Source organism: Terrapene carolina, unplaced genomic scaffold (assembly GCF_002925995.2).
Source record: "Terrapene carolina triunguis isolate 2854851 unplaced genomic scaffold, T_m_triunguis-2.0 Scaffold236, whole genome shotgun sequence".
NCBI classification, from domain to species: Eukaryota; Metazoa; Chordata; order Testudines; family Emydidae; genus Terrapene; species Terrapene triunguis.
Genome location: NW_020664587.1, coordinates 6,362,096 through 6,386,849, shown reverse-complemented (window position 1 = coordinate 6,386,849; position 24,754 = coordinate 6,362,096). Strand labels below are relative to the sequence as shown.

General features: G+C 53.3%; 1 protein-coding gene across 1 annotated transcript in view; it reads left to right on the top strand.

Annotated features, from left to right (window-relative positions):
• The window catches only part of PTPRU (protein tyrosine phosphatase receptor type U), a 267,462-nt gene that overhangs the window by 197,626 nt on the left and 45,082 nt on the right, over positions 1–24,754 (top strand). The window contains exons 15-18 of the mRNA XM_026657076.2: positions 10,082–10,111; positions 14,921–15,078; positions 18,850–19,040; positions 22,328–22,400. Of these exons, the coding sequence (XP_026512861.1) occupies positions 10,082–10,111; positions 14,921–15,078; positions 18,850–19,040; positions 22,328–22,400 (452 nt within the window). The remainder of the gene's footprint in view (positions 1–10,081; positions 10,112–14,920; positions 15,079–18,849; positions 19,041–22,327; positions 22,401–24,754) is intronic.

Here is a 24,754-nt window from a genome sequence, read left to right as displayed (position 1 = left end):
CAACGGCAGTGAAGCGTCAGCAGCAGGGGCGAGGCGCTCGGGTACGTCCCCAGGATTCTGGGTGGGTTTGTACAGCCCGTGCTGCCGTGGTTTCACTGCTGCTGTTCTCGGGGCGAGCTGGATCCGAGCTAGCGCGGGTGTGTCTACACATGCTGCAGCCACCCCTCTGATTGCAGTGTAGACAGAACTTCTATCCCATGGAATCCAAACGATCAGAGATGGAGGAACACACGGAGTCTGATCTAGACCAGTGCCAGTGAGTGGTTCCGCTCCCGTCACTGTTCTCCAGGGCTTTGTCCAGTCTTGTCCTCAGTGACCCAAACAATGGTACTTCCACCACTTCCCTTCAGTGTCTATCCCACCCTCTGGCCAAGCTCACCAATGCTCTCTTGACATTGTCCCTAAATTATCCCTTGCTTGATTTCTTCTCATTACTCCGAGTTTTACCCTCTGTCCATTTCCTCTTGTTCCTTGGGCGTTCGCCCTTCAGGGGGACAGTTTTCAAGCCACTTCTTTGTACTTAGCCAAGCTACGAGGTTCCTCTTTTCCCTTCTCACTCTAGTCCCTGGGCCATTTTTGATGCTGTTCTCTGAACTGCCTTCACCTTGCCAACATCTGTCTGGTGTGGAGGTGTCTAAACACGGTCAGAATGTTCCAGGTGCAGTAGGACAAGAGCTGAATAAAGAACAATCGGACACACACACGTATCAATCTAAGAAAAAAGGCTCAGTAAGAGAAAATCCAGTGGCCAGTTTCATTCCAGTGCCGACTCGGTTTTGTTTCTCAGACTACCGCTCAGCGATGCAGAGATTTAATCACTTCTCAGCGTCTGCTGGCTTTTTTTAAAAATAGAAATTGATTTTGAATTTTGCAAATCAGCCCATGAAATCCCTGTCTCTCGTTCTTTATAGTGTGACAAAGTGACTGCATCGCGTCTCGGGGGATGTCTGCGCTGCATTCCCAGGGTGTGAATGCAGCTCACGGAGACATCCCTGAGCGAGCGTTCATCTAGCTAGCTCTGGTCCTGCATCCGTGAAGCTGCAGCGGCCTCGTGAGTAATTACCCAGGCTTCGGGGCAGGCAAGCCATGCTGATGTGGCTTCACTGCTCTAGAACCGGAGCTAGCTAGGTTGGTATGTCTACACAAGTTGCAATCACGCCGCGTGACTGCACAATAGACACACCCTGTGAGACTTAGTAAGAGAGTTGAACTCCCATGCAGGGGACTTGTGGATTGAGTCCCAAACAGCCAGGCCCAAGCTTGGGATACACAGTGCTCTACAGAAGGAACTGGAACATGTCCCCTTCTTTACTGATTGAAATTCTCCTTCCCACCCCTCGCCAGGATACGCCCCCGGAGATGGTGCATGTGGTTTCCAAGGGGGCTGAGAGTGAGTGGCATGACACACAGTGTATCAGGCAGATCACATGGAATAAATCCATGAACAGCCTCCAAATGAGGTGCTTTGTTAATTGGATAAGAATAGCTCTCCCCCCCCCCAATATAATAATTCAGGTAAGCAGCCAGCTGTTCTAAGGAGAGAGAAACTTACAACAGAGCTCAGAGAGGGAGATGGGCATACAGGGAAGACACAAGACTGGATGCCCAGAGATTTGGGTTCTGTTCCCAGACCATGGCCCTGGGACAGGTCATAGTGCCCCTTTGTGCCTCAGTTTCCCCACCTGTAGGGTGGGGATACTGATGCTGACCTGCCTGGCAGGGAAGGGCACGCAGAAGAATCCACTAAAGTTTGGGGGCACCTAAGAATGCCTCCAACTAAAACAAAATCCAAAGCTCCCGGGGATTTGGGTTGGGCTCTGAACTTTGTGTGGCCTGGACTCAGCTTTATCATGGGCAAGGCTGGACCTTCGGACCTGAATCTCCAAATGCATCTGACTCTGGGGAAGAGCCAGGCTCACAGCCATCGCTGGTGCTGTTCTCCGGCCTCGTGCAAGTGCTTGCAAAGGATGTTAGACCTGCCACTGGGCCTGAGCTGTCGGCAGGTGCTAGGAGGGCCTCTGGGGTGACCTTCTCCCCACTCGGGGCAGCGGGTGTGGGTTCTGGAGGGAGCTGCATTTGACCTATGCTGGAAAGGATCTGGGGCCTGATCCCATCCTGACACTAGATGGGGAGGGGGCAAAGCGGGTGTCTGAGGATTTCCCCTGCCCCCCCCTCAGCAATCCCATTATCTCTGCACCTTTGGGTGGCTGTTGCTGTCTTTGCAGTCCTGCAGGGCTTGGCAGACAAAGGGATATTTACCCACATCCCATTGAGCCGCTGCAATTGGCAGTGACTGCTGCAGCGCCTCGGGAACAAGCACACAGCCACGCTTGGCTCGCGAGGAATGGGCTTTGTGCCTACTGAGAAGACCGCCAAAGCGTGCCAGCGAATGCTGCCATCCCCGCGGCTCAGCCAGCCCTGTCTTCTTCAAAGGATCCACACGGTTCCCAGTGAGCTGTGGCTGCTAGGGGTAACTCCACCTCTGCTGGGCATTCGGGTGTGGCTGGTGGGTCCTATGTCAGTTAATTAACAGAACCCCAGACCCAACCACCCCTGGATCGTTACCTGTCTATCTGCTTAGGTGCCTGCCTGCCGCCTTACAATCCCTGTAGTAGCTGAGCACCCTGAGGCATTACAGAATCTATCCTCACAGCCCCCCACAGAGCAGGGACGTATCTGTTAGGATCAATAAATTATCCCCATTTTGCAGATGGGGAAACGGAGGCACAGAGCAGCGAAGCTACTCGCTTTGGTCACATAAGGAGCTTGTTGCAGAGCCAAGGACTGAGTCCAGTTCAGATCTGCATGTCCCAGCTCTGTCCTGCCTCTCTCAGGAGTCCAAACAGGGACCCCCCAAGCTGAACCCTCACCATGAACTCAGTCACAGGTGTGAGTCCCCATGTGGTTCCAAGCCCAGCCCAGGGCGCGTCGGCGGTTTGGCTCCGGTGGGATGGCCTAGGGTCATCAGGCTTTATTATAAAGCCAGCTTGGTAGTGTCCCTTTAAGTGGCGTACCTGCATGGTGGTTGGGCCGAGGTAGCTGCTGAGAGTTCCCCTCAGAGTAGGCTCGCTTGGCTAGAACAGGCCACCGAGCTCTCTGCTTGGCCATTGGTGTTCTTGGGCCGAGCCTTTCTTTATTCCCTGAGCTATGGGAGAGGCCGGCGCCCAGCGTTAGCTGGCAGCAGGGTGCAGAGCCCTCCCTGCATGGGGTGTCTAGGCAGGAGGCAGGCAAGGTGAGCGTTTGGTGATAAGGGGCTACGGCACGGGAGTCGTTCTGCCAGGTGCTCTCCCCCCGACTGACAGCTGAGTCCCTCCCTCCCTCCCGCTTCCTGGCACTGGTTTGCTCTCTCAGTCTGTCGCAGCACTTTGGAGGCACAGAGCTCTGTTCACAGGAAGACGGCTGTGGGGGCGATTTTGTGTCAGAGGTTTGGCCCTGGACGATGTGTGACTGGGGATCAGAAGCACCAGCTTGGGTTACAAACATCAAGCCCCTGCTCCTGTCCGGTGAAATCTCTGTCAGAGCCCAAAAGCCGTACGACCCCTAGAAGGGGCGCTAGGCAAAGGGCTCACCCACTTGCAGTATCCCCCACCCTTTTGATAGCTTGCTGATAAAATCATCCAGTCTCTAAGAAGTCAGATTATGGGGTTGGGGGGGAAGGAGCAGAGATGAGGACAGAGGTTTGGGGTCACAGCCCCTGTACAGCCTCTTAGCCGTTTTGTGGCAGAGACAGGCTGTTAGTCATGGATGGAGCAGGGCTAGTTCCACTTCCCCGTAGCTCTGCCAGTCAATGCCCCTCCTGGCCTGCAACAACCGTTGTTCTAGTCCTGGGCTCCCCACACAGCTCTGCCAATGCCTGGCCTGCAGCGCTCCCTGCTATTCCAGACCTCACCCCCACACCCCCAGCTCTGCCTCTGCACTTCCGTCCTGACCTGTCCAAGAACCCCTGCTGATCTGTACCCGGGCTCCTGAGGAGGACATCTTGTGAGCGAGCACTGGATCACACTCTGCCTGTTCCCAGCCGTTGTGTGCGTCCACACCGGCCTGCGCTGGCATCCTGCTGGGTCGATGCTTTCACACACCGGGCCCGTTATTAAGACCACGGACCCAGTGTGCTGGGTGCTGGGCAGACAGGCACAAAGTTACCGTCTGAAAAGCTATAGGCCCGATCCTGGAGAGTGGGGAGCAATTCCTGGAGGTGCTGAGCATGGTTGGCTCCAGTGGCTCAGCCCCTGGCAGGATCAAGCCCCCGGGGAGCAGCGCTGGAGATGCTAACGCAAGTCCTGGTGGTGCAGTGGGCCACGATCAGCCAGACCACTTGGAAAGCCACGTTCACTCTCTATTGCCCACGGGACCAAAGGTGCTTTCTGGCTTTCCTTGGCCTGGCCTTCCCCACTTTCTGCCTCCCCCTTTTCACGTTCCAGCCGGAAGCCCCAGCGGAAGATGCAGGCTGTAGGCACAAAGGCAATGCATCCTCTCTGTGGCCTGGCTCCACTACACCCTGCTTGGTATTCAAAGGGTCCTCACAGCCTTTCTCATGGATATTTTTCTCCCTGCTGCTTTATCCAGCCAGAGCTCTGTGCTTTCACTGATATCTCTCCAAGAGAAATTGGACCTCTTCTTGCCTGACGTTGGTTGTCCTCCCCCCGCCCTTCCCTCGACTCAGAGTTGGTTTTTTCTCCTAGCGTGCCAGGCTGCGGATTCATCTCCTGCTTCTGTCTCTGTTTAAGAGCAGATAAGCAGAAGGAAGAAAAAGAAATAAACAAAAGGGGTGGTTTTATCCCGTGAGCCCTGCTTGGGCATCGCGTCCACCCTTCGACAGCAGGGTTTGTTTCCTCAGCTGCATGGCCAGCTGAGAGCCAGGAGAGAACATCAGAGACGTATTCACGAACAAGAGGGAAGCGAGGAGGGCACTGGTGCTTTGTTCCCTGTTAGCTTGTACCCTCATCCCAGCCATGTCCAGTAACCTCTTAGGGCCTAGGCCTAGCGGGAAAGCTCCCAGCATCTCCCTGCATCAGATTGTTCAGCCCTACGAGCCACATACTTCTTGTCCAAGGCAGCAATTTGGGGTGGGGGTGGGGTGACTGGGGGAAAATAGTAATGCATTGGTAAAAGGATGGTATCCTCCCATCGGGCCACATTCTGATCTCGGTTACACCAGAGTAAATAAGGAGTTAAGTCCATTCCATGTAAAAAGAATAATTAACAATCAGACATAATGAAAAATACAGCATACAAATGTCTGGAGGGGCTATAGCCCACCTGCTTCAAGGCATAAACCAACCTTGACTATCAGGGGTCAGGAAGAAACTTCTCCACTGAGCAGGCGATTCCATAATTGCCCACTAAGAAGGAGACTTCTTGCCCCTTCTTCTGAAACAGCCGGTCCTGGCCACTGTCTGAGGTGGGACGCTGGACTACCTGGTCTGATCAGTCTGGCGATTCCTATCAAGCAGGAAGTCAACAGCTTGGCTGGGATTTCAGGTGTGTCTCCATGAGGTCTGCCCCTTCCGTGGCTCTGTTCAGCAGAAGCTCTGTCCAGGGATGTGGTGTGAGACACAGGAATTGCCGCTTGTGAATTTCTGTGCAGGAGGCTTTCAAGGCATCGGATGAGTTTTACATGCAGATGTTTTTTGGGAGGGGGAGTTATTATTAATGCCAAAACTTACTGAAAACCACCAACCAAAAACAGCCCCCCAAAGATTTTGTTGAGCTCATCTCTCAACTAGACAATCAGCTTGTCACAAAAGGTCATGCCAATCCCTAGCTCTTACAGAGCACTCTTCATCTGCAGGGCTCCAATGCTTTACAAACGAGGCAAGTAGCATTAGCCATGGCTGGGGAAACCAAGGCACAGAGCAATGAAGGGACTTGCCCAAGGGCACCCAGCAGGTCTGTGGCAGAGCTAAGACTAGAAACTATGTCTCCTGAGTCCCAGTCCAGGGCTTTAGCCACTAGACTACACTGTCTCAAAGCAGCTTCTAACTCCACTCATGAGGCTGGGGATGCCCCCTCCCGACTTGGCGCTATAGCCGTCCTGTACCATCGGTCGCACGGTCTGTCCAGTGCTGCAGCTGCAGGATCCCTTCTCTCACCACCCCCACTAATGCAGCATGTCACCAAGGCCTGCCTTTGGACCTGAACCAATTCATTGGGATCTAGCTCGGGTAAGGAAGACAGATCCTGGAACAAACACGTTGGGCGACGACTGATGTTGCACTTGTTACCTTCACCCTGATCGTGCTGCATGGAGGGTGCCAGTGTGTCCTAGTGAGGTTGTCAAAGGTTACAGAGTGGGAATCCCTGATACTTTTCTCTACAGAGTCTCCTGAGCTCCTGGGAGAGCCCAAGCTTCTGATGCCCCTGATCATTATAAGCCCTGTTGATTTAGGCAGATGTCCAACCAGGGCACTTAAGATGGAAGAAAGACAGCGAAACGCTTCGAAAATCAAGTGTTGAGATGCATTTGGGGGCCAGCAAGGGAGAGTGACCTGTGGAGAAGAAGATCTCCTAGGGAGCTACATGAGGTCTATGGAGAACCAAGGATAGCAAATCAAAGTGAAACCCTGACGACTCCAGTGGGCAGGGCATGGGGCTACACTGACAGGAGACAGACCAGCCAAGGATCTCTTGGAAGGACGTCCTTATGGTATCCGACCTCATGCCCAACCAAGGAGAAGATGGAGGGATAATACTGAGCACGAACTAAGAGCTATTATTATGAATGACCATCAGTGGGAACAATATGCCCTGGCCAGAAAGAGGTGGGGGCAAATTGTGCAAGCAGCCAATGATCTCCATGGTCTATGAGCCAGGGAGTAAATGAAGTAAGTAAGTTGCTAAGAAGCAGGCTCAGCCTTCATGGCTTGGATCAAACCACACACGCCGACAAGGCCAATGGCTCTCTGTTGAGTTGAAGGCATCTCAGTAGGCAGAATGTCTCCCCTTGGTGAGATTTTACCAGCACTGCAGCTCCAGCAGGAATTTTTTCTGAGGCTCTTCTGCAGAGGAGTGTCTGCCCCCAGCGGGCTGGACCTGAAGCATTCTGGAATCAATAAAACTTACCTGGCAACTCTGTCAGTCTTTTGCTGTTCTCAGGTTGTATTTCCTGTGTCTCACAGCGCATCATCGCACTGAACTTCCTGCCAAAAAGCCTGCACTAGGGAAATAAAAATGGTTGCAGCCTGCTATTGGTTAGGCCATGCCAAGCGTGCAATGCCTCTACCACCCCTTGCGTCCACACACATTGTAAACTCAGGATGAGGGCTGTAGCTAAGGTCTGGTGGAAACAGGGAAGGCCGGGAGATACAAGCATTGCATCGTCTCCCTGCAGGATGCTGCCGCTTGCTGACCGGCAAATCAGCATCACCTGCCTCCCGGCCCAGGATTCTGAAGAGATAGATGCTTCCCTATCTGGTCGAGAGGTGCACCTCAGCCAGAGAGAGAAGCCTTGGAAATAGCCACCAGCCGCATGGATTTGACTGTGGCATTTGCTGAGTGCATTTACTCTGGAAGCTAAGTGGGGTGAGGTTCCCTCCCAGGGGGAGAGGCAGGGGCTTTCCAGGACACCCACCGCTGGGCGCATTCAGAGAGCAGCTACTGCTCCCCCCATTGTTTGCTGGAGTGCCGTTCTCTGAATGGCTCCCTTTTACTGAAAGAGGCCGGAGGCACAGCTATCTGGAGGGATCATTAAAAAGCAGACCTGTCATGCCGGAGAAGAAAGGGGACCAATTAAACTCCTTCCCCTCCCAGGATTCTGAAACAGCAATTTAAGGCAAGTATGTTAAGAGCCAGGAGGAAAAGACCATGGGCCAAAACCTCAGCTGATGTAAATCCACAGAGCTCCATTGACTTAAAAGGAGCAATGCTGATTTGCACCAGCTGAGGATCTAGACCCACATTTGTTCTTATTAGCGGCTAAGGGTCAGAGCTCAACGACACCAGTGCAAATCTGGAGTAACCTCATTGACTTCAGTGGGATTACTCTGGATTTCGTCAGCGTAATGGAGATCAGAGTCTGGCCCTTGGGAACGGGTTCTTGAGGCCCTGAGCAGAATTTTAAACTCTGCCTCTGACCCTTGCCAGCCATCTCCTTCCCAAGCAAGTACCCACGAAAGTAGAGCAGGGCAGAGTATTGTTCCATCGCTGTGGGGTCTGTAGGTTTTTAGCAGGGGGAACTGGAAAACAGATTTGCTTCTACACCTAGAAATCAACCCTGCTGAGTTAAAGATGGATCTGAGCCACAGACTTCAAATCTCGGTCTGACTGCTTGAAATTCAAAGCTGTTTGGATGCTAGAGCTGGTCCAAAAAATTTCTGCAGAACGGTTTGCCTCGGGGAAATGCTGATTCCACAGGAACGTGTTGAATCAGTCAGATTTTTCAGCAGGCTGGCCAGCTCCCTGGCAGGCTGGCTTGTTGGCTCTCTGGCTACTTGTGTGGTGCAGGTGAGCTACCTGGTTCCCCAGCTGCTCAGGGGCCGGCTCCCTCGTTCCCTGGCTGCCCTGCGTTTTTTGAAAAATTCTGTTCTGATTCTTCCCATTTCCCCCCTCCCCTCCAAAGAGTCCATTTTGCAGGAAATTTTGCAATTCTGGCTTTTCCTTTTGATTCAGAAGGAATTATGTTTCAACGTTGCACATTTTCCCATGGAACAGAAAATCTGGTTCCCGAGCAGCTCTAGCCAGGTCTGGGGTTAGGCTGAACTCTGCAGCATACGTGATCTCCAGAGGATTTTAGAGCACAAGCTGTCATTGCTATTCGGGGTCATTGGGGTTGGCAGGGTTCTCTGCACTGGGCTTCTTTCCACCCCTAGGATTTCTCTGACATTTTATCTCAGTCCCCTCCCATCAGCACTCGCCAATGATCAGCGTTGCAGATAACCACTGCTTTGATTTGGATTGAATTGACTCCCATTGTTGTTTATGTTAATGATTGGCATGGCGGTGCCGTGGCACATGTGGGGTAATCAGTTATGTAGTTACACTGTAACCATTTGGTCATTGTCACTCTGCCCTGGGCTGCCTTTTCTAACAGCATGGCTTGGTCAAAAATACCTAGCTTATTTGTTGTCTGTAGTAAATATTTTGTTGATTGAGTGTGGAAGGAAATGCCATTTGTGATGCACTTTAATCATCATTAAAAATAGCAGAGATTTCCCTGTGCTCCAGTGGGAAGTGAGCAGGACTCTCCATTAATAATTCTTATGACTAAAGGCGCACACAACTTCTCAGCTGTTTTCTTCCATCTCCCAGGGGGGCGAGGTTTTTTTTTTTTCTCTACTGGCCAGAAAGAGAGCCAGGCCTGTTGCTGCACTCCTAATGGAGCTGAAAGAGGGAGAACTGGCATCATGGTTAGAGAGAAATAGTTTTAAAAGGTTATATAAGCAGGCTTATAATGTGTGTGTTTGCGCATGTACTGTCACCACTCCTGCAGTACAACAGGAGTGTGTGTGCACGCACTGCTCTTTATAGCAGAGCTCTGTGTCTGTCCTGCACCCCACTCCTAGAACACAACAGGTGTGGAGACACGGGTGTGTTGAGGGAGATGGAGAATCATCCACCAAAGAAGGAAAAAGCCAGTGCAATTTGACAGGTCCTTTCTGAGAGGGGAACTGGTGAGAAACGGCTCCCCTGGGGGCGAGTGCATTTCCAAAAGGACCTGTTCTCGCTGCCCTGTTACAAGCCAGTTCCCAGGAGAAAAAGATAAGAAGAGCATGCCCGTGACCCTTTGAACATGCCTGGTCTCATTGGGCGGGGTGGGGGATGAAGGGGCGTGGGGTGTGTGTGTGTGCTTCACGTTATTGTCCTGAATAGAATGATTTATTGTAAGGTGATTCTTGCCTATCCTCAGGCCAGCTGTGGGCATGCAGATGTGTTGCCTTTCATTTCCAGCAACTCGCTTTCTTTCTGTCGTTCCCCCTCCCCTCTCTCTCGCCTTCCCTGCCTCAGCACCCATCCACTGCATGGTGAATAGAGCAATCTTTGGCTTGTTGTCATCTGAGATTCCAAATAAACCTCCCCCTTCATTACTCTGGAGAAAAGCTGCTTATGCAATTTCTGCTGTTCTCTTTGTTTGCACGCTTGCCAGGAGGAACTACTATTCCTATTCCTATTACCCGTAAGTAATTGTCATTCTCTCTCGCTCGCTCTGCCGCTCTCTGCTCCGGCAAGTTTCTTTCTCTGTCAAGTAAATTTTAAGTGCCTCTTTGGCTTGTTAAAAAATGCTCCCGAAGTATTCACAGGCTTCCAGATGGCACGGAAAACATACAGGGACCCATTTCCAGAAGAGCTCAGCATTATGGGAACACAGGAACCGTCAACCCCAGGTCCAGCTGTTGCATTATCCTCTCTGAGGGTATGTCTACACCGCACGCTTCTTCTGGCTGCGTGCAGTGTACACACCCGCACAGCTGCCCTAGTGAGGGAGTCTAGATGGGGAGGCTTAGGTGAGTGGAAATGCCTGAAGGCTGTTGGCTGGAAAACATACCTTACATGGTTCTCTGCTCACCCAAGCTGTGCCTTCTGGTCTGTTTTTAGCGGTGTAGTGTCCTGCGGCCGGAGCCTTCCTCTGCTGCAAGAAAAGACTGCGGGGAAAGGCTCTGGCAGGGGGAGGCAGCGGTGAAAGTCTCTGCCACTTCCCCACTGCCGAAGCTTTCCCTCGCCGCCTTCCCTCTGCCAGAGCCTTTCACCGACACTATAGCTACACGGCACGGCACGGTGTGGATGCAGCTTGCTTTTAATGTCTCTGATGTCAGCGATTGGCTTAAACCCTCAAGCCCAAGGTTTACGATCCCTTCTAACATTGGTAACCCTTTAGGTGCTGGGCTCCCCCCTATGGGTGCTGAGCCCATGAAAATCAGCCCGTACGCATCCCAGTGGGAGCTGTGGGGCATTGAGCACTCGTGGAGATCTGGCTCTGCCTAAATGAGAGCTGGGCTTTTTGGAAAGGCTGGTCTCCATTGTGGGGGCTGAGCACGTGAAAACCTGCTGCTGAGCTCTTGTGAAAATCTGGCCCGGAGGGCCTAATTTATCTCCGAATCCAGTGCAGTTTCACCCGAGATAAATGGGACCCCCTTATGTTTTTTGTTTGGGCCTTGGCTTTATCTGACATATTGTAACGGCAACTCAAAGGCATGTTACATTGTAACTCCTGCAAGGGGGGATTGTGTTACCTTGTAATTGCTGCATGGGTGGAGGGCGTGGTGATCATATTACATGGTAATTACTGCTGGGGGTGGGAGGAGATGGGTGTGTTACATTGTAACTACTGCAGGGGGGAGTCTTGTCACAGAGTAAGCCTTCTAGTGCAAAAGCCTCTGATGGTGTCACTGCAAAGCTGGTTCTCGTGTAATTTCAACCCTTCCAATTTCATTGGGAGCCCAGTCGGGACTTCAGCGAGATGCTGCATCACAAGCGTTCCTTGTGTGCCTCTCCTTCCTGGGAGGAAGTTTCTTGTTGGCAGAGCTCACTGGCAGGGAGAAACTGCAGCTGGCATTATTGTCCTTCTACAGCTGCTGTTGCGGGGGATCGGTGCAGACTGGATTCAGAGGCTAAAGTAGCCTGAAATCCAGTTCCATCAGCCAACAACTCCCCTCCCCACCAATGGCCTGTCAGGCTCAGCCCCAGGTTTGCTAGACTCGGAGGGGAGCTCAGACTGCAACCTTTAAACACGGATCTGGATTTTGGGCCATCTAAGGCTTGGGGAGGTTCCAATCTGGAGTTTTGCCAGGTACAAGGTCTAGATCTAGCTCTGGGACTGGATTTCAACTCCCCCCCGCCCTCAGCCCCCCAAATGTTTGGTGCAGACTAGAGCTGGTCCAAAAAATGTTGCTTTTTTGAAACCAAAATTTGGCGTTTTAAAACAAAAAATGTTAGCGAAAAGCTGTATATATATTTTTTTTAATGTTCTGTTTTTTTCAGCAAAACTGAACATTTTGAATTGTCAGGTTCCCCATCCCCCGTCCCCCACTTTTCACCAGTGAATGTATGGACTCAATGGCGCCTCGGGCGTTGATCTTGCGAAGCCTTGTACAGCTCCTTAACTTACCTCTGGGTGGGAATCAATGGAGCTGCTCTCAGCAGTAAAGCTCAGTATTTCATTTGATCTATTTGCCTTTTTCCTTTTCCGCGCTGTAACTTTCCCCGACTGCCTTAATGTGGGAAAAGTGACAGCAGCAAAAGAAAAATGAAAACGGGGGTGGGAACCTTCCAACACTTACATCACTCAGGGGGGAAAGAGGGAGGGGAAAGGAAAAAATCAATTTTTTGATTTTTTTTTTTCCAAAAAAATATTTCTTACAAAACGTGGCAAACCTGAGCTCATGCTCCGTTTCGAACCCTGCAAACCAGAAACAATCGAAGCACTTTCTCCCAATGTTGACACCATTTTTCAACCAGCTGTAGTTCAACCTCTCCTCTTGTTAGCCTCCCAAGGCTCTGAAGGCCCCCACCCACCCCCCAATGTTTATTCTGTATCAAGCTAGAAGGGCCACAGCAGAAGTCTGCAGGCTGGATTGCCCGAGCTTTTGGTGCCTTGAGTATGGAACGTGTACCCCAGAATGAGAGGGATGGAAAATAACTCCTCTTGCCGGCTAACTACAGTAATAGTGAGGGTTGCTTAGCACAACACCAGCTGTGAGTGCCCGGAGTCATTCAGAAGGCCTCCCTGCCCATTGCATGCCTGTTCAGCTGGACACACTTTCCCAATAACGAATATCACTACAGGCAAGCCAAGGCCTTGAGAATTATGGGCAGGAACTTATCAGACGAGGGCGGGGGGAAGCCTTCGCACAATGCAGATGTTCTGCTTCCTTCCACCCTCCCCGGGCAGTTGGAAGTGGGGAGGGGGCAGCTTTCCCCAGCAGCAACTTGTGCTCCAGGGAAGGGGCTAAGGGCAGTAATTGCGAGTGGGGGGGTGTGAGCTGGGCCCCGGCACAAGCTGTCCTGGAGCCTTGCCGGGTGCAGGGGAAGGGAGTCACCCACAGGAGCAAGGATGGGAGAGTGACTGTCTGGGAAAGGAGGCATGTTCTGTGGGGAATGAGCTGCATTGGGAGGATTCTTGCGATGCCTCCATGTTGCTCAGAGATTGCCACAATCTGGGGCGGTGGCTTGTGCTGCCCTGTGCCGACTGTCTTCTGTGCATCGCCGGACACCTGGCAAATGTGGTCACCTTGTACAGAAAATAGGCCTCTGATTGTACTGGGGGGTGGCTGAGCCTGGCTCCTTGGGGGTCTCAGGGTGTCCCCTGCAACAGCCGGTTCAGTGGATCTGACCCCACTGCCGTGAATGATGTTCTACCCCTCTGTGCTGTGGGTGAGGACGGGAGGTGGTTAACACACCGTGGGACCCAGGGCAGGCAGCTTGGAAGCAGCACCGTTTGCCAGCCTGTCGTGTCATGGCAGAGAGCTTCTCCTCTACCTGTTCTGTGGCCCAGCGAAGGAGTTCTGAGAGCTGCAATCCAGGGAGCGTTGGGGAGTCGAGGAGAGGGGGGATGAGTGGGACACCAGCCTGTCTCTTAGGCTGGTGTCTTCCTTCCGCTTGGACTGCGGGGAGCAAAACGCAGTTCGCAATTTACAGGTGCCTGTGTGAGAGGAACGGGGCTACCTAACAATGGCTGTGTGAGTTCCGAGGCCCTTTTCCATTTCTAACTCCAGGGCTTCCTTCATTTTTATGATCTGTATTTCCGTAGAGCCTGGGAGCCCTAGTTATGGACCAGGATCCCATTGTGCTAGGCGCTGTACAAACACCGAACAAAAAGCCTGCCCCAAAGAGCTTGCAAGTATCAGACAAGAGCTAACAGATGGACAGACGGACAGGGTGCACGTGTGACAATATTGGTCAGCGCAACGAGTCGACACCCCCACAGCCTCTCGGCAGGCTGCCACAGCGGGAGGGGAGGAGCCGAAACTACTGTGGGTTTCACCAGCAATTCAGGCCCAAGATTTCAAACGCACCCACTCCTTTTAGGAGCCTCACTTTTGGGGAACCCAACGTGTCGCATGCAGGGCCTGATTTGCAGGTGCGCTAAGCTGGAGTCTCGGGGGCGGGGGGGCCGACACATGCTTGAGCATCTGTGAAAATCAGCCCTGGGGTGGCACCAGCTGGGCCCCTGACATGAAGGCCACCAAAATAGGCGCTGAGGTGAAGATTTAAAGGATGGGGCCCTAAAGTGAGGCTCAGGTGTTCTGATGTAGGCACCCGAATCAGTGGGCTGAACTTCAGAAGGGCAGAGCGGCCAGGAGACTCCCCTGGGTTACATTTTGCACTTAGGCTCCTAAGTCACTTACGTGCTTGGGAAAATGTCACCTTTTAATGGGCGCTGCTGAGTGCTCAGTCCTGGATCCTCCAAGGGACATAGGCTCCTTACCGTCCATCATGGAATTTAGGAGCCCACATGCCTTTGGGGATCTGGGCCTTTGGGCTTTCAGGGGTTTCGGTGCATGGCTGGATCCGAGGCTGGACACCATTGTCCGATTCCCTTTCGTTTGTTTGCGAACCGGCTAAGCAAATAGGCCCAGAGAGTCACAGGTGCCTGGAGATTCTGGGCACCCAACCTGGGACGCTGGAATGGGGCCTGGTTTTCACAGGGCTGGGGCTCAGCACTCGCCGAGTACGTCTACACGGCGAAGGAAAACTTTTGGCACTGAGTCTCAGAGCCTGGGTCAGTTGGCTCAGGCTTGCAGGGCTCGGGCGACTGGGCTAAAAATGGCAGTGTAGCTATTTCTGCTTGGGCTGGAGCCTGGACTCCCCAGGTTTCAGAGCCCAGGCAGGAAGGCCAGCACGGCTGCGGTTAGCCCCGCAGCCCCTGAGACGGGTGACCCAGGTGAAAATCAGGCTCGTGGTTTTTAAATCAGAGCCCGTGCCTGGAAATAACAGTGTGGCTGAGCATTACATGTGTTTGCTTTCCCCCTTTGTAACACTCCTATAGGAAACCCGTCAACATGACCAAAGCTACTATTAACTACCGCCACGAGAAGACCCACATGATGAGCGCCATCGACCGGAGCTTCACAGACCAGAGCACCCTGCAGGAGGACGAGAGGCTGGGCCTGTCCTTCATGGATGCGCACAACTGCAGCAACAGGGGTAAGGATTAGGCAAGAAAGTGCCCAGAGGCTACAGTGACGGGGGTGGTATAATATCCGTCCTGCCCTCCTCACTCAGAGGAGTCATTGGTATGCAGCGAGTTGCGTGCTAAAGTGCTCGAGAACAAAGTGAATTGGGTTTCTGTTTCAACAATAACGTGGTGCTAAAAATGGTTCACAAATCTGAGCTGCACGACTGTGATTAGCTAGCCGCCTGGCTAATCCACCCTTGCGCCGTCCGTGAATCTCCCATTGACTGTGAATCACGACCCCACTCTCATCTGCCTGTGCAGGGCTCCTCCACCGAACGCAGCTTATCATCATTCGTTACAGTAGCCCCGAGAGGCCACACTCGAGATCCAGGCCCCACTGCGCTAGGCGCTGTACACGCGCAGTGAGAGACAAGCCCCACTGTGAGGCGCTTACAATCTAAATAGGCCAAATGAAGAGTGGGAGGGAAAACAGAGCTGGGAGGTGTCCAAGGTCCCACAGCAGATCAATGGCAGAGTCAGGAAGAGAATCCAGGTCTTCTGAGTGCTAGTTCCCAGACAGTGCTGCCTCTCAGCGTCTTTCCTGCTGCCAGATTGGGAGTCAGATTTCCCCTAACGAGGCTCTTCCCCATGGGCTACAATCGCTGTCATGCATCTTCATCCACCAGGACTGCACAGATGGTACAGCCTGCCAGGGCTCTGGTGCCCGGCACTAGTGACTGCCCATGCGAATAGATCAGCCCGACTGCAGGATCCACCTGGCTCTTGACTCATTTTTTAACCTGGCCCTGGAAAGCACGCATCTGCCTGTGGATACCTGCACCCCTTTCAGTCTGTGCAAACAATACTGCAGGTCCTCGCACACTGAAAGGGTCCCTGGCCCTCTCTCTATCCCCGGGGGCAGCGATCTCGTCAGAGCGACCTCACGCGTGTGTGTAGAGCCCTGTCTATAATACGCCAAACTCCCTCAAGACATTCAGATCCGGCTCTCAGCCCCCCCGCTCCAAGTTGTGAACGATGGTTTCGGTCGGCCCCAATGTGACTGGGAGCCAGTCACAAAACGGAGATCTGGATGCAGACTGAAATTCTGAGAAGCCCTGGGTGGATTTGGATCCAGGCATTTAACTTATGCCGAGCGTGGAGTATATCACGGACAGCTTTCTGTTGTTCTGAATAGACATGGGGCTTGCAGGGTGAAAAGTACACTGTGCTCATGTTAGAGGGAGACTGATAATTTCACACCCGCTGGCGTATGCATTTCTAGGCTGATTTCATTGTAAAATAATTTGTTCTCTGCCCTAGTTTCAACCATATGCTAATAACATCTGTTACTATAACTTCAAGATGCTGCTTGCTCCCCTCTTCCCTGTGCAAAAGACAGGATTAATATGGTTCCCAGCATTGTCTCACAGATAATAGAAGCCCAGAGGGCAACCTTTTCCTCCTTTGATATAGCTGGATAGGTGTATTCTTTTTGAGCTACTGCCCTATTGTGGCTTCTTGAAATGCTCTTAACGAGACTGGTTCATATGAGCATTTTCTCCTCCAAGCATCTGAGAGCCGGCAGCCCAGACTCACCGCTGTCTTACACATGCCGGAGTCAATGGGGCTGCATCTGCTTCGGCCAGAAGTGGATTTAGGTTCATTTCTGGGCGGCCGTGCATGAGAAAGAGGCTTCTGTGATGTTAGACACAGGCCTGATTCTGCTCCTGCTTACACGGGTGTAGCTCTGTGGAGTTGCTCTGAGTTTACGCTGGCGAGCAGAATCTGGACTGTAGCATCAGAGACCACAAACTGATGCTCCTTGCAGTGTTTGAAGGGATGTAGAGACTTGAGCTGTTCCCGATATCAGGGAGTGGGACCTCACCTGTGCCTCCTTAGGGGAGCGCTGGGGAGGAAAGCAGGCGGTCTCCCTGCTGATGAGGACGCCTGCCCATCCCTCCACTTGACAGAGAGCGGGTACGGGGCAGAGAGATGGGTACGGGGCTGAGCCGGAGTCCGACTTTCCCCCCTAACTGAAGAAAATAGCCCCATCCCAAATCTCTAAACACCAGTGTCGAAAAGCGCTGGCACAGCCTGACGTTCTCAATCAACTTTCCCCAATAAAACAGACCCCAGAGTCCCAGCGCAGGCACCCGGCACCTTCCTGGAAAATAACCTGGGGGGAGCGTTCTCTAGTGGTTAGATGCTGGGCTGGGAGTCAGGACTCCTGGGTTCAGGTCCCAGCTCGGGCCCTGACCTCCTGTGTGACCGTTCCCGCCCCGTGCCTCAGTTTCCCCATTTGTCAATTGAGTAAATAATAGTTCCCGCTGTCACAGGGTGATGTGAGAGCACAGCTAGTGAATGGCTGTAAGGGTCCTTGGCTGAAAGGAGCTATTGTGCATAATTGCAAATTATCATCATCATTAATTTTAATTGTGTTCAATGTCCTACAAATCATCATAAACTCCAGTTCATATCACCCACGTTTCATCCCTCCCCTCCCCCGCATCGCCGTATTCCATTCACAGTCGCTCTCCTGTCAGTGTAATGACATGTTTGAGGTCCATTCAATAGGTGTCATTTCATTTCACAAAGGCTAAGAGACAATCATTTACCCAGGGACTAAGACATTTACTGAAAGCGTCTGATTTTCTTTGCACGCTGCCTGCACTATTTCATGTATGGGGTTTCCTGCATTCTGTTAACATATTAGCCCTCCGTTAGCTTTTCATAACCCCCGCGATGCAGACACTAGAAATCGCAAAACGTGGATGGGGGATTTGGCATTTTCTAGCAGATGCAAGGAACCCCTGGAGCTTTATGGAATGAACCAGAAAGGATTGTTTAGACGCGTTCGGGTAACCACAGCCAGAACTCAATCTTACAGAGAAGATACTTGTTTGCAGTAGGCACACAATGCTGCCATCCAGAGAAATGCTCTGCATCGAACAGGACTCTTAGCAAAGTCAGAGCTCAGAACTTTGGGTGGGAGCGTCTGGGGAATCCTGAGAATTAATCAACGAGTAAGGTAGTGATGGCTCGTCATGAAAAAATACAGACTCGCGCTGAATTTGGCCCAGATGGGCCAAATTCTACTCCCAGTTACGTTGGTGTCAGTATTGAATAACTTAACCAAGTACTGACAGTGAAGTCCGTTGACCTCAAGACTAGAAATAAGACGCCTTTTCAGCTGTAAGGATAATTAACCATTGGAAGAACATAGGTCGGGGGCGGTGGATTCTCCATCCCTTTCAGTCTGTGAAAGAAGACCGGATACCTTTCTGAGTCATCGGAAAGGTGCGGGCTTCAGAGAGAAGTGACTGGGGGCTGCTTTTTTGGCCTGTGTTGTGCAGGAGGTCTGACTAGAAGATGATCATGGTGTTTTCTGGCCTTAAAGTCTCGGAATCACTCTAGAACGGACTGAGAGCGCAGTTTGACCTCATCAAAGCAGTTGTTTATTAACATGCTTATTCCTCCCCCGCCCCCCTGCTTTAACCAGGCCATATTGAAGTATTACGGTGCTAGTTTTAACACCTTACCATGCCCCGCCCCGCTGCACCGGCCATTGGTGCTCGTGCTGTGCCCTTCCAAAGGGTAGCGACAGCTGCTCCTCCAGGGGGCGCTTCCACAGATCCCCAACGGAGAGTCCGACGTGGCAAGAGCGCCCCCTGCAGCAGGCTGAGCGTCCCCGGGCAATCTCACCAGCTCAACTCTGCTTAGCTTGAGCAAATCAGCCAGGAGCACCAGCCCGCTGTGTGGTCTTCTGAACTCCTTCTGTGCCTGTCCCCCGTGGCTCCCAGGTGACCAGCGCAGCAGTGCGGTCAACGAGTCCAGCAGCTTGCTCGGAGGCTCCCCCCGGCGCCAGTGCGGGCGCAAAGGCTCTCCGTACCACACCGGGCAGCTCCACCCTGCCGTCAGAGTGGCCGATCTCCTCCAGCACATCAACCAGATGAAGACAGCGGAAGGCTATGGCTTCAAGCAGGAGTATGAGGTGAGAGTTGGGGAGCTGTCGGGGAATCCTGCCACCCTGTGCTTTTATCCCCTTCGCCTGCACCCGCCTCCCACACCCACCCCTGACGTAGCCGAGGGGAGGGGAGGGGCGGGGCAAAGGCAGACCGCTGGATTCAGATCGCTGGGACTCCAGCCTGGGGGTATTTCTGCAAGCGTGGGATGCTGCAGACACGGGACAGCGCTCATCTGAATAATGGGAGTTTGAGGTCAGATGTCTCATGAAGCACCAGGGCCCAGATCCTCAAAGATATTTAGGGGCCTCACTCCCCTGGGAGTTAGGTGCCTAAATACCCTGGAGGATCCGGGTCCAAGTTAGACACGAGCAGGCGGGGCACCCCAGCCTTCCCGCGGCGTGGCGTGTGAGTCTCTCGCCCCGGCGGCTTCTGGGCTGTCATCCCCTGAAACAAACTAGGCCAAAACCAGGCCATGTCCGCAGTTTACTAGACAATCCAGGAAACGTTCCGCATGCTGGGCCCTCTCCTCCCAGATCTGCCCCTGTAGACGGCTCCCCCCTTTGCAAACCCAGCTGCACTGCTCTTTGCCCAGCACGGCTGGCTTCAGGACAATGTCAGGTCCACCCCTTGCTTCTCTCTCCGCCCCGTGATAGACACCCACTGTTCTCCCTTGTGCAGCAGCCGCCCTGCCTGATCAGCGTAGATGGTCTCCTCTTGTTTTAATGCAGAGAGCGTATGCCCCCAGAGTCATTAATGCCTCCATTCCTGTCCCTACCCTATTAGGCTGAAGTAGGTATAATGGTGAGATGTGCTTTCTGACACTTGCTACAGCGCGCACAGCAGGGCTGATTTCCCGATTCCTTGGTGTCCCACAGGCCTGGCTATTGAAATCCCCCAGTGAAATTACTGTTTAATGTTCACTTGTTTCAAGTGCAGGAACCTTTTCGCCCCCTCTTTTATGTATTGGACAAACCCTGGTTAGTTATAATCATTAGAGCTGCTCGAAAAGCTGCTGTAGGGGCTCAGAGCTAGTCATTTGAAAAGCACTTCGATATTATGGGTGGGGAGAAAACATGCAATTTCCTTCCACTTTCTGCCTCTTATTCCGATCCGTGAATGTTGCTGTTATTACACACCAGGCTGTTCTACGGGGAGAGAGAAACGGTAAGGAAAGACCTGGAGAAATAAGCAATTTGTAATGCTCTGAAACGGAGGGATTTTTGGAACTGAAATTTTTTTCTGGCACACAGCAGCTCCCAGAAATGTTCTCTGGTTAAAGAAGCAGATTGAAAGTCAGGACTCCTGGATTCTGGTCCTCGTTCTGCCACTGCTGCACTGCGTACCCTTGAACTAGTCAGGTCACCGCCCAGTGCCTCAGTTTCCCCTTCTAAGGACAAATAATACAGGCTTGGCTCACAAAGTAGTGGTGGGGCAGTGAGGGTTAATGATTTGATGTTTGTGAAGCCTGTGCTGATGTTTCTGCAAGAGAGATGCTGCCCAGAGAGCAAAGTGTTGTTGTTAATATTTGGTTTTCAGACAGAAATCTGATTCATTGGCATTGACTATTCAGATTGGGGTAGTGTTCGGAGGCCCCAGTCGGGATCTGGACCCCATTGTTCTCGGTGCTTCACAAACACACAGAAAGATGCACTCCACAAAGAGCTTACAGTCTAACAACTTCCTCTGGCCTAAGGAAACCAGACTGTGGTGTGTGTTGTGTGGCTGGACAATGTGCCATGTGCCAGGGAAGTCCCTAAAGACCCCAGCATGCTTTCCCCAAGGCACTTCTTGCAATGTGCGATTTCCTCATTGCTATACATCACTCGATAAGGCTAATCAAATTCAGGCTTCAGGGCATTCGTTAGTTGCGTGTGAGGGCCAGGAAGGAATTCCTCCATGTATAACGCTGAACAGCTGGCTAGGCCCAGACACTTTTAAGTCAGTCTTCTAGAGGGACCTGCTTTGAGAGTTGCTCTGATGGGACAAACTTGTGTGTCGCAGTGTTGCGGTGTTTGTGCTGGGAAGTGGCAGTCCAATGGCATCGCTGTGGATTGGGTCCTTAGTTTGCTGCACAAACATGAACTGGTTAAGCTTGACAGGACCCCGGTGGTACGGCCTCGTTTGGCAAACTGTGTACGGTTCTGGTCCTCCATGGTCAGTAAAGTTTAATTTAAAGTGGAACAGGTGCAGAGAAGAGCACCCAGGAGCATCGGGGAGTGGAGGGCCGAGGAGACCGGAAGAGCTTGGCGTGTTTAGTTTAGCAAAAAGGCTGAGGGGGGATATGACGGCTCTCTGTAAAGACGTTAGTGGGTAAATAGCTCTTCACTCTCCCTGCTATTTAAGCTAAAGGCCAGTGTTAACACACCAACAAATGGGTATAAACTGGCCAGGAACCAATTCAGGCTGGAAATCAGGAGAAGGTTTCTAACCGCCGAGAGGGGCGGTTTTGGAACAGCCTCCCAGCAGGAGTTGTGGGGCAAGCAACGTAGTTAGTTTTATGAGAGAGCCGGACTCGTGTATGAGTGCAGTGGTATGACGGGGTTGTTTGTGATGGTGAGGGGCAGAGCTCAAGAGCTCTGGGGCTCACGTCTGGTTTATGTCCTACGTTCCTAAGGGTTCATGCTTCAGGGTTACAGCTGGCCATCTGCAGGGTCAGGAAGGGATTTCCCCTCCCTCCCCCAATGTATTCTGGGAGGTTTTTTTTTAATCTCCTTCCTCTGTTGCATCAGGGATGGCCATGGCTAGAGATGGGACATTGCGGCTTGAGGGCCAGGACTCTCAGGTCTGGTGTGTCATCACGACCTTGCAGCTCAACATTGTATCGTGATGAGCCTGAAAGTCCTATTCTGGGACCCTTTAATATCCCGGAGCCTTCAGCTTGTTGGGTGCGGGATCCAACAAGCTGAAGGGGGGAGGGATAGCTCAGTGGTTTGAGCATTGGCCTGCTAAACCCAGGGTTGTGAGTTCAATCCTTGAGGGGGCCACTTAGGGATCTGGGGCAAAATCAGTACTTGGTCCTGCTAGTGAAGGCAGGGGGCTGGACTCGATGACCTTTCAAGGTCCCTTCCAGTTCTAGGAGATAGGATATCTCCATTATATCCCCGTTGTCAGCAATTGGGACAGTCCCCAAAAACACCATCCGCACTTCGTCCCCCGCCCAACTCCACCGTCAAAGTGCTGGGCGAACCGCAATGGGTAGTGCACCTAACGCTAAGCCTGGAGTATGTGACGGGGCGTTTGCTGCAGGGGCTGCCAGAGAGAACCCCACGTATCTGTTCCCTGGATAGATAATAGACTTTTCTGCTTTCTTTAGAGTTTCTTTGAAGGCTGGGATGCATCCAAGAAGAAAGACAAGACCAAAGGGAGGCAGGATCACATGCCAGCCTGTAAGTGCCTGAGACAAAGGCTTTAAAAACAACAGAAAAACCTGCCTGCCTAATATCGGAATGCTTTGAAACCTCTGCCAAGAGTCTCCTAGCAACGCACAGGCGACAGGGGTGTGGAGGGGTGATGCGCTGGGGGACGTGCTGGCCTTTTCACTCCACGGACCTAGGCTGTGCTTTGCTCTTGAGCGTTGTCACGGTGGTTGGTTTCATTTTTGTCCCTCCCAGAGATTTGCCTCACCCCAGTTTTGCCTAGCAGAGGCCGAGGCCTGGGACAGCACAGGCTGCTGGAGATCCCCAATGAGATACACTGGCAGAGCCGTGTGTGGGGAGCAGCTGGGAAGCGAGGGGCGGTAGGTCGTGCCTGTAGTGCACTGGCCGAGCTGTGCAATGGGGTGGGGCAGGACTGGAACAGGAAGGCTGAGGGCGCTGGCAGGGCTGCCTTGGGAGAGCAGGACGGAGAAGCGCTGGCAAAGCTTTGGAGAGCAGCTGGCTGTAGAGCGGAATAACTGCGGTGAGTCAGGCCAGGATTGGGGGGCGGGGCAGCTTCCCTGCAGAGTAAAATCCATCAAATCCATTGGGGGAAGAAGCCGAGCGAATGTGTTGGGCGGGTGGAGTGTGGCAGCTATCCCTGTGCACAGGGCGCCTTGTCTATGGGGTGCGGTGTCCATTCGTTCTGTGCCGTGGAGTCTAGCTCCCGGGCTGGAGTTGCATGCGACACTGGCTCCTTAGGCCGTGAGAGACCCTGCTAGTATAGGACACGTTTGGTGGTGCTCAAAGGCTACGGACAAGTTGGGCCCCACGGTGCAAGGTGCTGTACGAACACCTATTGCTATTAATTAATACCTCGCTCTTATACAGCCATTTTCCTGCCCCAGGGAGCTTACAGGGTTAGAGAACAGACAGACGTGGACACGATAAACACGCTACGGTTAAGCGATAGGCTCTGAAAGAACAGAAGGGACCGGACAGGCTTGTTCCTGCCAGAGTGCGAGTGCTTGACTCCTGTGGCGTGGTCCCATGGCCAGGTCCCTACCCTGACAGTCAGGGGATGCCCGCACTAGGGTGACCACCTCTTAAAAATGCAAAACCGGGACACATGCAGGAGCCCTGCCTCCTCGGTGGCCCTGCCCCTGCTCCTCCTCTTCCCCCGAGGTCCTGGCCAGGCCAGAAGAGCCACCTAGGGAGCCTGGGAACCTTGGACCCTCCACCTGCCCTGGGTGGCGGGCCGGGGTGCCCAAGAGCCCCCTGGTCCGTATCTCTGCCCCCTGGGGGCGCACTGCCCAGGGCAGGTGGAGGGTCTGGGGCTCCCCACAGCAGCCCGGGCTCCCTGGGTGGTTCGTACTACTGCCCGGCTCTGGCTTTTGGCCTGGCCAGGGGCGGGGTCTCAGGGGCAAGAGGCGGAGCAGGGGGCGGGGCCTCGTGGCAAGGAGGGGCTAAGGCCCACGCCGGCCCCCATCACTGGGAAGAGGCGGGCACCAGCCCTGAGCCTTGGGCAAACACGGAGCAGCGCCACAGGGAATCCGTGACAAATGGTGACCCGGAGTCGTTCAGCCCAGGACCTGGACTTGAACTGTTCATTTCAGGACTGTCCTGTCCGTCACCCTAGTGGACACGGCAAGCGGAAACCCACAAGAGCGAGTCTCCGAGCCCGGGTCTGCAGACTCATGCTCGTGTTGCGGCGCTAGAACCAGCTGCAGAGACGTTTGGGCTTAGGCCGGAGCTTGGGGCGGGGGACGGGTCCAAGTGCCCGCCGGAGGCCGAATGTCTCCCCAGCTCTGTAGACCTGGACTCTGCGACTCCCCGCTGCGGGTTTCTGCTTCATGCCCCCTTCGAGGCTCCGGCGGCCATTTCAGAGCCGTTCGCGCTCCGTCCCATTCTCAGAGAAGTTACAGTTCAGTGCAACTTCCTTTTTGTTTGGTGGCTCCCCAACTGCTTTACAGAAAGGAGGAATCAGAGGCAACGATGCAGCAAGAGGCCGAAGCAAAGGGCAAGAGAGCTGTTTCCGCACCGAGCGCTGTGCAAAGCTCAGGGGAGAGATTCCTGTTTCCCGGTCTAGGGCTGCTGTGGAATTCCCATTGTCCCCCGGAGCCATATTCCCATAGCCTGGAGCATGGCACGGCCGCGTCATTTGCATCTTCGGTGCTGGGCCCGGCAGTGCAAGCCCTTGTCAATCCCCGCGTTCCTCTCTCCATCGCAGCCCCCAAAAGGGACGCACGAGGGCGCTTTCCTGTGCCGGGGGCTCACCAGGAAACAGGGCCGGCTCCAGGCACCAAGCACCCAAGCTGGTGCTTGGGGCGGCACCTGGAGGGGGGCGGCGGCGCGGCGCTCTGGCCGCCGGGGGGGGGAGAGCCGAG